General features: G+C 42.2%; 1 protein-coding gene across 4 annotated transcripts in view; it reads left to right on the top strand.

Annotated features, from left to right (window-relative positions):
• The window catches only part of NPNT (nephronectin), a 284,483-nt gene that overhangs the window by 38,405 nt on the left and 231,841 nt on the right, over positions 1-14,237 (top strand). For 2 of the 4 annotated variants that reach the window (XM_086962033.1, XM_086962031.1), the window contains exon 3: positions 13,933-13,983. The exons of the other annotated variants lie outside the window; for them this stretch is intronic. In XM_086962033.1, the coding sequence (XP_086818159.1) occupies positions 13,933-13,983 (51 nt within the window). The remainder of the gene's footprint in view (positions 1-13,932; positions 13,984-14,237) is intronic. 4 annotated transcript variants of the gene reach the window in all.

Here is a 14,237-nt window from a genome sequence, read left to right as displayed (position 1 = left end):
TGTAGGCGTAGCTATACTTGGGGGTACTGTCCCAATGAGGCTGTTTGGGAAACTGTGCTTTTTCACTCCTCCTGGGTGACTGGGCTTGGTGTGAGGCGGGTGGATATGGTGGCCAAGCATTATGAATTCTGACAGCAGTTGTCTGTAAGGGTAGGAATTTGGAAACGACTTTTGATGAAAGATGATTGTCATAAGAGGACTATCCGCTGACACTTGAAGACAGTCCGTGAGTGTACTATTTACAAACCTTATGTTAATGTACACTTTAGGATAATTTTGAGCACTTGAAAGCTTGGCAGGCGATCTTCTAGAGCGTTGAAAGCATGTATTGGATCTCTGCACCTGCTTCATCTCATTTCATCTAAAGCGTGCAGCTAATTCACATTCTTTTGAGGCGAGTGCTAAAATACGGCAGGGTTTTGCTGTACAATAGACTATATTCTTATATTTACAACTTACCTGTTAGCATCCTGATTTTACGCTAGACATCTAACAGTTTGTTCAGTGATGGTACAAAACAAGCAGGTACCCTGTCTGGCAGAAATTATTTCTGATCCTCATTTCCCTCGCCCACACACTTCTTCCATGCAAATACACCAGGAGAGGGCCACACTTGTCATCCTGTGTGCCTGTGGTGAAGAGAAACCTCGCACAGTGTTGTAAAGACCTTGATGTGAAGACTGATAAGGAGCTGCTGTTACTTAAAGGACAAATATCCAGCGTTAAGATCGGGGCCCATCTGAAGAACACAGGCATGGGTCAAGGGCCAACCATACAGGTTCACAAAATGTTTTGAAATGTTTAAATGAAACTTGGTACAGGCTGTCTAAGTTAAAAACTCCAAAAGCAACGAGATCTTACCATCTCATATTACTTGTCTGTGTCCTTAACCACAATGTTTCCTGCGCAGCATGAGATTGGTGGAAATTGCTCTCACGTTTCACACTGGCCGAGCTCAGTCATTCAAGGGAGATCATATTTTCAAGTCTTTTCTTTAAATAACATTCAGTTCAGTGTAATTCAAAACATACGTAACTAAGTCGCAATGTTCAGCATACTCTCTTTTTGATTTCTGTTCTGACAATATTGCAGGTTTAAGAAGGCTTCCATGTCACTACAGTTAGTGGATGAGGGCTGCCCAAATACAATAACCTGGATAAGGAAAGATCTGTTGTTCCACTACCTTATTTCAGAAAGTTCTATGGTTTGAGCTACAAAGGCTTGTTCGGAAAGAGGTGCTCTCCACACCACTGGATTCAAGCAAGCCGGCTGAAGACGGCTGGAATGCCAGAAACCGGTCCTCGGAAGCTTGTTTCCGGTCCAGGGAAGGCATGGCTTGGCGGTTCTTGCTGGACTGTTCCCATGAGGCACAGGGTCAGACTGATTTGCATATGGCCATGTCTGAACTGGGGTGGTGTGGAGTGCAAAAAACGATGGATTTAGGCCCAGATCTCTGTACTGGGGTGAATGTATGACATTGTTCTGCATTCTGTCCATCAACTGTGGTTTTTGCAATTGTAAGATGACAGACTTCCATGGACTGCCTGAACCACACACCAAGGTAGTTAGTTATTAGTAGTTTTTCAGTGGCTCAAAGAACAATGAGTGCAACAACAATACGCCAAACTACCCTTTGAGCGGTAGCAGTGCTTGTGCACACTACAGATGTTTGTTTATTATTTTAGGGCAGATATTTTAATGCAGCGCTCTAACTTGTTGGGGCAAAAAGGCATTTTAATTACCTGACAAATATTAAACAAAGAGACATATCCTTCTATAAATCAAGGAAGCAAACAATGTGGGGATCCTTTATAAGACAAATGAGTTCAGGAATCTGAACTACTGCACCTGTGTTTTTGATACTATTATGTTCTGATGTGATCTACCATTCTAATAGGTTTTCCCAAATGTTTGCCTACGTCAGCTTGAGGGATGCTCTTGGCTGCTTTATTGAAGCCAAAAGTGGTACCTGACATACTAAATAAATTGTGTGCACTGAAACCTTATCCCAGGTGCATTTAATGGGTGCAAAAGTAGCAAAGGAATAGATATTTTAGATTATTTTATAATTGAAATCCTGGTTTGTAAATTGTTATCCTCTTTATATGTGATGGGAACATGCACGCAGGGCCGGACTGGTAGCTGAAACCGGCCCTGGCAAACTGCTCAGCCGGCCCCCATGGGGGTGCTGAGGAGGTGCAAGGGGTGATTTCTCCCGATTTTGTTACCAGAGTCTGATATTGTAGGCCCCTGGTAACAAAACCGCTGTCCCAGGGTCCCACAACTAGCCGCCACCCTGGCAGCCCACCGGCAGTCCGGCCCTGCATGCACGCCATTTTCCCATCCAATTGGAAAAAAAATGGTTCGGAAGCAAATGTGTTTATGTAGCACAGCAGCATGGCTACTTTAAATGGATTTGACCTGCTGCACCTGCCTTAATTCATATTTTCAAACCCTGCTAAGGAGCTCTTATGCAAAGTGCTGCCTTCCTACCCTCCCAGAGTGGGTGGCTTCTGGTAGGCAAACCTATATCACTTTTGTAAAACATTACGCACGCTTGCTTTTCCCCTGGTGCACTAGGGGAGAGTGGAGAAGGTAGCCAGCATCTGCGAATTGGTGTAGAGCAGCAAAATATAACAAGAGTCGCTGCAATGTGAGCAAAACAAGCGGTTGACTGTGAAAAAGAGTACATGTAAATGTTATGGCGACCATAATTGCCAAATATCCTTGACTTTCAACTTCACTGAGAGCAGAGGAAATACTTGGGTATTATTTGAGCCTAAGAAGTGTACTGGAGTAGTAAGGGAGGCAGATAGATTAAGTAGCGTGTCCATTATCACTTTTCATGAATGTGAGACAGGTTTCCATGGGAAACTGCAAGTACTTTTCACTAATAAAATACAACTGTAAGGTTGTAGTGTGCCGTGAGGTAAAGAACGTTTATTACGAAACTTTTAGTACGCAGGGAATCACAACGCGGTCGTTACAACGAATGGGTTGTGATTCCGCATACCATTACTCCACAAGTCGGCACACCGACTTGCGGGGGGGGGGCGGAGGTGTTGGATTTAAAATCCAACACCTTTCCTAGTGTCCGCACAGACTAGAGTTGGAAGAGTAAATTATACTATTCCAACATCCAGCGCCACCCGTCCGCAAGTCGTTGTTCCGACTTGCAGAGTAATGGTATGCGGAATCACAACGCGGTTGTTGCAACAACCGCGTTGTGATTCCCTGCGTACTAAAAGACTGCGGAATAAGGAGGCATATTCGTGCCGTGAAGTTGACATTGAAGCACCTGTGACTAGTGCTTGGACAATCCTTCTAGTGCATGAGGGTATTTCTCAATTAGTCACCTTTCCATACTGCAGCACTGTCCACTTTTGGTCACACATCTTTAGCATTCCAACCTTTACCACTGCTAATGTTGCAAACTGATGGCCGAATGTTTGATTTAGGATGTGGTTAGGTGCTGAAGGGCTCCAACAGTTATAAGAACTGATTTACAAACACACTTTGCATCATCACTGTGTAATTTCGGTTTGGTGCTGAGGAGGAGTAGAACCAGCATCATTGTCAGCTGTAAATGATAACCAGAGATGCCATCCTATTATTGATAAAAGAAGGGGCAAGTTAGTTAATATTGGAAGTGTGTAGTGACAGTCAATAGTAGACAGGGGAGTGTTCATGTTGGCTGGACCTTCTAGTCCTCAGCTATGGTCCTACTTTGGTTCTTCATCTTGCGAGACACGCAGGCATGTTGGCCAAGAAGTGTGATCACCAACCATTCCAGCAAAAAAATTATCCTCTGAATGTCTCATCAGAAGCTCTGCTAGTCGGGGGTAAGGGAATTCTAGGAGGAAGGACATGAAAGCATAGGACCGGTGACAGGTGGGAAAGGACATTTACCTCACAGTGCCGTCACATTACACCCAATTGCAGCTAAGCGCAGGTGATTTTAGTAAGGGCTGTTCGTTGTAATGTAACATACGCTTTGGCACTAGTGGGGCACGTTTAACATAGACGCTTAGCTGTGCGCTTCCGCCACTGCTGCTTCTGGTAATGCTTCCTCACACCACACTGTAGTACGCTTCTGCTCCTGCCTGAAACCTGTACTAACCTAATTAAGTGAATGTAATCCACATGTTATGAACTGTTTTAATGTATGTGACTGGGTCTTGAAGTAAATGGCACACAAACATTGCTTGTGGTAAATCTTTCCATTGAGCCTTGCACGGCTTTCACTTGGGCCACGAGTGACAGAACCTCGTGGACCTCTATGTTTCAAAGGGGAGGTGTCCTGCCTCTAATCCCTTAAAATGCCCAAATTAACCAGTCTGTGCCAATGAAGGAATGTGGACAGCCGTGGCAGTTGCAATGCTTATAAAGTGGGCAGTCTGTTGAAAATGTGGCATTAGTCAGTTCCACACTGCTAAATTTTAGCTCTGTTCTTCCAATTTGGACATCTCTCATATTTAATTAAGCATCACTGTATAAAAATCCCACTGCTTCTTGGTTTTGACAACTTTATAATATACATCGTAAAGTGGAGCACTTTCTGTTTGTGACTTCCAGTATGAAGTATAAATGGGCTCCTTTGCAAATATTTTTGTGCAAAAAATCATTTACTGAGGACTTTTGATTTTGTTGTTGCATGTATTTGTTCTTGCTGTCACATCAGAAATATGAGAGCCAACCGGGTGTTAAAGAAACAGTATCCTTAAGAGTATTTTGCTCCATTCAAATTGATTTCCATGAGTGGAAGCGAGCTATGTCCTTGCAACTGTGTGCAGTGTTTGTGTGTGCTCTTCCCACGGAGGCACAAATCCTTAGGTCACAGTAGTAGGTGTGTAGCTGGGACAGTCCAAATTTTGCCACATAGGATTGCTGATTTTGCATGTTACCCTCATGATCTCAGCTCCATTTCCTTCATATGCCGGGCACACCTTCACCTTGTAAGCTAAGGTACTGAAGCACTTGTCATATCAGCAAGAAGGGGAAGGTGGGCATGCTGAGCCTCGTGCCAAGGTCACATGCCTCCCCTCCTAAGCTTGGTCTCTTCCTAACATCTCTTCTGCTACTGAAGAAATCAAAAACATTTAGTGCAATTTTTACCATCACTTTGCTTATCGGCGGGTTTGTTTTTACCTTGTTGCATAGTGTCCAATATTAGAGGATTTTCTTTATGCCACCCAAGACAGTCTTCATGTAATACAGTTCCCAAATGTCTCAGATTCAGAAAGATGGGTCTCACGTGCTCAGTTTCTAGTCCCATTATATCGAGTATACGTGTCCCTCACTTCAGACATGGCTGAGGCTTCAGCAGGCTTGTGCTGATTGGTACATTGAGGACTTGAACCAGAAAAGGCGAGTGAGTACATGTGTTTTGAAGGGCTGTAATCTCTTTGCGATATCATCTTTCCTCATAGACCAGACTGGGAAAGGAACCTCTGAGCCAGAAGGTAGTCTGTTAGCTGCGGGTGCTCTTCTCTTGACTCAAGGTGAAGGAAGGGTCTTGCACTGGGAGTATTCCTGAGGTGCACATTTACCCTAACCCCCAAGAGTTGGCAAAATGGCACAATGCACAGCTTTATTCTCTGAGACTAACTTGGTTTTGTAGTTTGTTACGGGACCAATCTCAGCCCAAGATGGCAGCAAGCAATAGTGGTGTGAGACCTAAGCACCACTCCTGATGCCCTCACCAGTGCTACAACTGGCTTAAAATACTTCCTCACACGATTATTTCCCCCCCCCCCCCGCTATGGTAAAGTGATGGAACCAGCAACACTACTGATGGATGCTCTAGTTTTTTAAGCAAGAATGTAGAGTGGAAAAACAAAGGGTGCCGCTCCTGTGCTTCTAGCCGTCATCAGTCCCAATAAGATACTCATAGTACAATTCTTCAATGCTGTGCCTTGGACCATACACTACCCCATTTATCAAAGGTTTTTTGGATGCAAACGTAAGACTCTCGAAGTGTGGTGGAGAGCCTTAAGAAGTCCTGGGATATCCTGACACAAACCTCTCCAGCTAAATATCTAGTCTAACATCTCTTCCTTTGAGACACTATAAAGAAATTGGTATCTGGAGTTGCTAGTCTCTTTAAACACAACTAAAGCTCTTCCGGAAACAACAGCAGTTAGGGGAGCGCCGAAGCATCAATTCTTTAGGTATAATCAGACAATGTCAGCAGACTCGAGGGCTTATGGGAAAGTTCCCTTGCATTGTACCATAAAACTGCAAGTTTTATTTACATTTCGCTTTATCAAACACATTACAATTATTTTAACTTCAAACGGCATTTGAGTACATTTTAGTCAATTAAACTGTAAACCATATGAATCGAAATCCATGGAAACAGCATGGTGTTTTCTTGCAAAAACCATCCTGTATTCATAGCCCACCTCTAAGACATCGATACCAGCAGCACACGGATTGCCAGGTCACCTTTGAATAAGAAAAAGAGAGATTTTTTCTGTTTCGTGTTCTGTAGTAGTTAAAATGTGTTCTACTGACTGTGAAGTGAAGTTCATTAGATATGGTTAGCTATACCATATGTGATGTTTCTTCATGTTACGCAATTGTACATATGTTAATTCCCTGAAAGTACACTCCCCCCCACTCTGTTACAGAAAAAAATTAATTTGCCTTAACTGAAAACTGAAATTTAAGAATCAGGGAAAATGATGGTCTCTTTATTAAATATTATTCCAAAGAGAATTTGAGTTCATTCTTGTTGGAGATGTCTAAACTCTATTTAGTTCTGATTCCTTGGAAGGTGTCTTTATTGTGACTGTTTTCCAACTTGGCAGAATCAATTTCTTCTACCAAAAAACATATCCCTAATGTATTGATTTTGGCCAATCAGTTTTCAAGTAAGTCTAGGCCATGTTCTAAAAGTTTATACGGCAACAGAACACATGTTTTACACTGAAGAAATTGTATTCACTTTGGTAGTTAACCTTCAGAGCTTGAGCCAGATATAAGTTTTAGAGCAAGCAAAATCAGCCCTACCATTGACCTAATAACTGTGGAAATGGTGTCTGGCAGTGTCCCTGGTGCCCGCTTTCATAACTGCCTGCTACCACATCAAGGACTAGGTTAGATCATGTTGTCTTCCCAATATCCCTGCCCGATATTATTTCATATGTTTATGTTTGTAAACATCTTCATTTCCCCCAAATATGTTATTAAATCTGAACAGTTTCTTCTGAGAAGTGGTCATCTCCCGACAGAGTGTTTAACATACCACATACATTAAATAATGCCCCATGCAATTTAGCTACTCATAGATTTTGTTTTCCTTTAGACTTGCATTATCAATAATGCAAGTAGGTCTTTCTTTCGTCTAAAGATCTTACATTTCTTGAGGTAATTAATTCATAATGTAATCATTTTAACATATGTTTCATCGGCATAGTCAAGAGGTTCTCAAAGGCTTCCATTGTCTACTGGATGATGTCCTACATTTTGGAGTTTTAGTTGGGATCATTTCCTTGGTTGGAAATATATGCAAGATTCTGTTGCCAAGTAGAAGTCTGCATCAGTCTTCTAAAGACATTCCTCTTGATGTAATCTGTAAAGCAGGCATTTGGGCGTTGCCTCATACCTGCTTGTAATCTCTGCTCATTAGATTTTAGACTTATTGCCATGTCTCTGTATGGTGAAAGCCATGCTTGGGAGCTTGTTGTCTGATCCTAATTGGCATCTTGATTACAGCTGTCTGTTCGGTGTTTAGCTCTTGTGAATATTCCTAAAGTGTATAAAAAGTGGTGAGGAACTAAGAGTAAGTTACTCTATGCCCTTCAACCTCTTTCTTTCACACAACCCACTTGCCAGTCATTGACATGAGTCTACTATGTATAGTATCAGGGTAGAGACGGAGAAAAAGAACCGAAGAAACGAAGGCCAAGCACAATTGTAGTGTGACAAGGACTTGGCTTTTGATAGGGCTATGTATGATCCTGGGCTTTCCATTGGTTCTTTCGGCAACAGTCCCGCCTTTTCTTTCTCAGGGTAAGGCCACTGCAGAGACATGAAAGGACGTGGCAGAGGCACAGAGAGAACAGGACGTACAAGCAGATAACTTCTGTTTCTTTTTTGGTGTCGGTTACAAAACCATGGCATATAGCACTTCCAGAAGGAGTACATGCCTGCCTCACTCTCTGGCCCAAAACGTTTCTCCTTCCTGTTTAGTAGTACTGGCATTTGGGGCCATGGTTTGCAAGACCATGTAGGCTTCTACCTACAGTCCCAAACGTTGCAAAGGAAGAATGGTCAAGACCACACGCCTTGGGGAACCTCACACTGAAGCCTGCACTTGTCATTCGAGTACTGTATTCAAATAATTTTTTTTAAGTTTCAGACTGCTCAATTTATGCATGTTACTCCTTACATGCAGATGTATTTCTGTCCGCATAGGTCTTTCCCAAAATGTAATCTATGTTTTCCTCCACCAGAACACAAAATGTCTCCCAAATGGCTCTCAAATGTTGCTTTAAATTGTGCCTGAATTTGTTTGATACTAGGCTTGTGCTGTGATGCCAATGCTCACTAATTAATACACATAACCGCATGAAATAATTGTACATACATGCAAAGATTATATTTGCGCATGTGAATGCGGCTTCAAATCCCAGAGAATACTGCTCAATTTATCATTTATCTTTTTCTCTTTAGAAACACTCATGTTTAAACCTTTCGGCCTGGAGTCCATTTTAGGATATTTTCTCCACAGTATGGTTCAAAGCACTGCCAAGTAGTATGCATGGCATATATAAGGGTTACCATTCACACTGCCAACTATCGTTCTAAGATGGAAGGTGACTCTGTCCATGTCACGTTTGCTAAGCATTCTGGGAAAGACTCAAATTTGTCTGGGAATTCGGTTCTCTGTGTATGAAAAGATGGAGAATTATTTCCACCTATATCAGAATGATACAAGTTGAAAAAAATGTCTCTGTTTTTGTGCTCGATATATTGCTGTGCGTTATTCTCAGTTTTTATTTTCACTGACATGCACTCTAATATGCTAAACTTCATATGAAATGGTGACTGAGTTTTATGCTTTCCGGATTTCTGTCAGTGTGTGCTTTTATTGTGGAGTATGATTGCATGATGTAGTCACTTACCTGTGTGCTGTTCCTCCATCTGGCGTAGACTACTATAAACTATTACACACATTTGCGCCCTGTGAACACACTGAAACTCACTGAACACATTGAAAGTAAAAATGTAAAACTGCAGTTCCCTTTTCATGAGAACCAGCTAAGGACACATTTATTTATGGGAGGCACGTGGAGGTTAAGTGAGTTGCTCAGAATCACAGGCTGTTGAGCTGATACCAAGATTCGAACCTAGTTCCCTAGCTCAGAAGTCGGAACTTTGGCCATTACGCCACATCCTCTCCCCATTTTCATGGTTAGTAGTTGGTTCTTTTTTATGCGTCGCTAACAGGAGAAATGGGCTGGTGCAAGCTGCCTCCTGATGAGAGCCCCGGCACTTAATTTTTCTTTTACAAATTAACCATTGAGTTCACCAGTTACTTGCACAAACTGGTTGATTTCAGTCCTGGTTACAGAAGTAACAATTCCATATCCTTCAGGGCGCACTGTAAACATAGCAAACCATTCTTGTACCAAAGAATAAGGTCTGAAATTGTGTGCCATGTATGGGAACAGCAAGACCTACAAATTTTGTTGGGAAGTATATATAAGACTAGCACCATGACATCACAACTAAGTGCTGTGCATGTTGCTGCAGAGCATTTTGGGAGGAAGTCATGATCCTATTTAGTGGTATTGTATTTCTCACCCACTGTTTTCCATAGGTGATGGCTGCTTCAAGCCAGAGCATTCAAATGCACTCAAGGGAACTGCTGTTGGCAACAGACATTAATATATGCACCAGGCAGGACAACATCTAGCACTCAACCAGTGGCAATTAATGAATAGAGCCTTACAATAAAAGGCTATTTGATGTGCCCATTAAGGGTGGTGGAAAATGTGAAAGATGTAAACGTGGCTTTTCCAGAAATTGCATTAAACCCTAAAACTGTTTGTTGTTGCACTCAGCGCTGGGATGCCTAAGGGTAGCCATGCGCTTTAACAAGAATTAATTAATAATATTAATAATACTTGAAAGTTGACACCTATTTTCTTCCTCCTTGAAATAAGCTGTTGAACAGGTCAGTGGTGTTTTAGAAGAGTTGATAAGGTGTGTGGACCAGTTCACAGAAGATCATTGTATGAATGTTCATGTGCCTTACCTGCCTCACGACCTTTGACCAGTCCTTGCATTGGGTTGCACTTTTTTCACGTCCTGGCCAAGACTTTTAGCTGCTTAGAAGAGAGAACTGTTTCTATAAATTGTCCTCTACTGTGTTCTGCAGTTTTCTTACCCATGGAGCTAGCGCCATGATCAGTGGCAAACATTTCTCACTAAATTATGCCCCCCCCCGTGAACACAGTGGACACATTGGACTCTGGACTCCCACTTTGCTTTCTAAAGGTTAAAGTATTCATGACACTCTGGAGAAAAGCTGGATTTGCGTGAGAATCTTCTAGCCCTAATGCCGGCTATTTGGCTAAATTGTCCATGCTAAATAAATGGCCCAAGACCCAAAGAAGATAGTTTTTGGCTCACAATCATGCCCGGACTAAGCTTCATGAAGGTTTCTGGAATCAAAGACAACCAACATGGGATCTCCTTGACCTGGACCAAGTTATCCTTTTTCAGGGGACAGCAAAAGATTTCCCAAAAGAGGTCTCCATCCCCTAATGGGTTTTCCTTTCCCATTATCTGGCACATTCCGGTGCTGCTATAAAGGGGATGTGGTATATGTAGTGCTCCTAGTCCAACTTACTTTTCTTGGGGGGCATAATAATTCATACATTTCCTTTATTATATAATTGGCTGTCCATAAGGACAGTAAAACTGGTAGCATTGACCATTAAATAGTTTTAAACACTGCTTTTTGATTATGAACTCCTTCAGATGTCACTACTAGACATACTTTGATTAGGTAAAGGTAAGGTAAAGGTATAGGCATTTATATAGCGCACTACTTACCCGTAGGGTCCCAAGGCGCTTCGACCGCTGCGAAACCCTTCCTGGCTTCCCTGAGAGATGGTCCCTTAATGGGTATCTCCAGGGTGAGACCAGGCATCCCCAGCGGTCTGGTGGGGCCGTTAGTGAAGATGAGGCAAGCTAATGCCCAGAGTTGCCGAGTGTGATCGCTGATCAGAGTGGGCACCAAGGCGAGAGAATTATCGAGTCCGCTGACCCTGGTCCAGAAACCTGCCGCGCCGGGAATCGAACCCTGGTCCCGGGCCGTCCTCTGCTCTCGGGTCTGCCGCCTCTAACCAGTGAGCCACACTACTTCACTTAGTGACTGTGCTCTTCTAAATCGGGATACCCTACATATACTAAAGCGACTTCATCCCTTCTGCATGTGGGTCAGATAGCAGCAAATACATATTTGATACCTAATTAAAACTTTAGGTAAAGTATTTCCAATCTGTGCTTTAGACATTTTACTCTTTCAAATTTTGAATACATTTCTAACAATACTTATAGATTTAAAGAACTTTCGGCCACCATATGCAAAACATGCATCAATTTTTACTTTGATATTTGTAAATGTCTAAAAATTAATTCTTTAATTTAAGATGGAATCAGAAAATCACTTCCACAGTCATTTCTGAGACAGTGAGAGGTTTTAGAGCAAGATTAATGTGCTTAAAGTCTCAGCAAAGACCATCTGCTTGTGTTAAAAAAGCAAGGCACAATGACATACAAATTAATTGTTTTGAACTTCCGACTAGTAGTAAGAGGACTGGTTTACCACAAAATAAATGGCACTAACTATCCGTGTAGTCCAGAGAGGTACAATGTAGGTTCACAAGTACCAGATTTTTGCATATCTACCATGAGATATATTTACACACAATGTTATGGCGAACAGTAATGTGCATTAGCAAGGAGGCAGGTGAACAAATTGTACAGACACACATACTTGCACTCATCCACATGCACACTCGGTCACACCCATGCATTCGTAAGCGTGCACACATACAACCACCATTCACAAGCACATATGAGCACACCCATTCACAGCACACATGCAACAATACACATACATTCATACATACACTTACCCAAAATTTTAAAAAGCTTACTGAACTGTGGCTGTTACAGTGTGTGGTGGGAGTGAAGCCTCCATGGTTCCTAGTGGCTTCGAGGAAGGGACAGCTGGATGATCCAGCGCTTCCTCCACTTGACTGACCTTGGCATGGGTCAGCCAATGACACGATGCCCTTCCAGGGCTTAAAACTGAAGCGCCCAGATCCTAGTCTATCAGAGAACCTGAAGTGCTTTACTAGGCTGAGGAGGTGACGTCCACCGGGCAGTGAAATCTTAAGCTTGGCCAAGTTCGGCTCAAGCATCCAAGCGCCTGCGCATGTACAGAGCCTGGCTGCCGCACCCGAACATGACCTTTGCTCAGCCTGACAGACACTCTTCATGCTTTAAAAAATGGTCAGGGGTGGACCTCTCTGTCCTTAACAATGGGAGGTACCTGATACAATGAATCAGAATGTAGTTAATTTACAATTAAGGTGATTAGCCTAAATTTCTGGTATGGATACAGGCCCTGCATTGGGCATATCTGCCATAATCACATCAATACCACACTTTAAAAACAAGTAATTGACAAAATGCATGTTCATTTTAACAAAGGTGCAGATTATCGTGTTCTACTATTGGAAAGACAAGTAAAACGCAGATGCTTTTAAATCCTACCGTTGTTTTATTTAGGTTAAGGTTGGGCTTGCTTACATAGTGATGAACATTGATGTGTGCAGCCGTTGAAATGTAGGTCTGATTTTCTCAAAAATAGTTATAAAGGACAAATGAGTGGGCTGGTGATGCAGGAAGATTGGCACAATGTCTGCTTGAAGGCTGGTACGGGTAGCAGTGTTATAGTGTGGCTGGCACGTCCACTTTCTGTTCTTCACAGTAGAAAGTGCAGTCTTGAAGGGTGTGTGTGCGTGTGTGTGTTCGCACGCGTGCAATGGTGTTTGAAGCAACTCTTGGAGGGTCAGATCCATGAAAGATTTCCATGATATCCACAAAAAAGGCATGTACATAAACTAAATGTAAGTGATAGTCATTTACAGAATAGAGCTTAGCTTGAAAACAATGCATTATTGCAAACTTGATTTGATTTTGCAACCCACCTGGGCCTAAGCTGGGCCCACGCAGGGAATGGTCACAATGTTGCATGCCTTTGGTTCCCCCAATTAGGTGTTTGCTATGTTTACACTTGTCCCAGAAGAAAGAGAGGGTTATTCCATGTTTTAAAGAAGATGGTACGGGCCCATCAAGAAAAGCATTCAGTTTCTGCAACAGAGTGGGCTATACCTTTTGTTTTTCCTTCGTGCTCAACGTATATAATTTTAGCTTTCAACTTTTTTGAGTTGCAAAACACAAGTTAATGATCACCCTTGTTTTATGACCAAAAGGATACTGTCTCTTTAAAACAGCATTTACATTCCAGTGGTTGATACAGACTTTAAACACTAATTTTCAAGGCGATACCAGACCAAAAATGGCCAAGAACGTGTCTTTCGAGCACGCATTCCTTGCATCCTACGTGTATTTTGGAGGACGACATTTTTAACTGGTCGAGGATGCTTTACCCTAGAAAATTGTGATGACTGTAAATCTCCTAACCAAAGGGCCAATGGGCTCGTTTTAAAGTATCTCTCAGCTTTGTTTTACTTCTTACGGAAAAGCTCTGAAAACTGAATAGTGTGTAAGGCCACTGGAATGTAACATGTTGATAGGAACCCAAGTCTGGCCTCCTCAGATGAGGAAAAAAAACGAAAATGAAGATGTGGAATTTCTGTTTTTGGACATTTTGTTTTACAGCATTCTACGTCGTAAGCCAAAGAATAGCCAGCATAAGGTGCCGGCCCCAAGGTTAGCTGAACAATATTTCTTGAATTCATTTTGTCAGAAAATGGCTTAATGGCATCACTGTCTCGATATTGTAAGGGTTAAACCAGAACTGTAAATGCCCTGGCAATCAAATGTTTTCTTCATTACTTTCCATGTGTGAAACAAAAGTGGTGCACTTGTACAGACAGACCTCATGGGGTGGTTTAATATTATTTGTTGCTTTGTTTGCATTCTATGTTCTCACTTTTTGACTCTTGCACTGGTCCTTGTGTTTA

The sequence above is a fragment of the Lissotriton vulgaris genome, chromosome 3_1 (assembly GCF_964263255.1).
Source record: "Lissotriton vulgaris chromosome 3_1, aLisVul1.2, whole genome shotgun sequence".
Taxonomy (NCBI): Eukaryota; Metazoa; Chordata; class Amphibia; order Caudata; family Salamandridae; genus Lissotriton; species Lissotriton vulgaris.
This window is presented reverse-complemented; position numbering and strand designations above follow the sequence as displayed.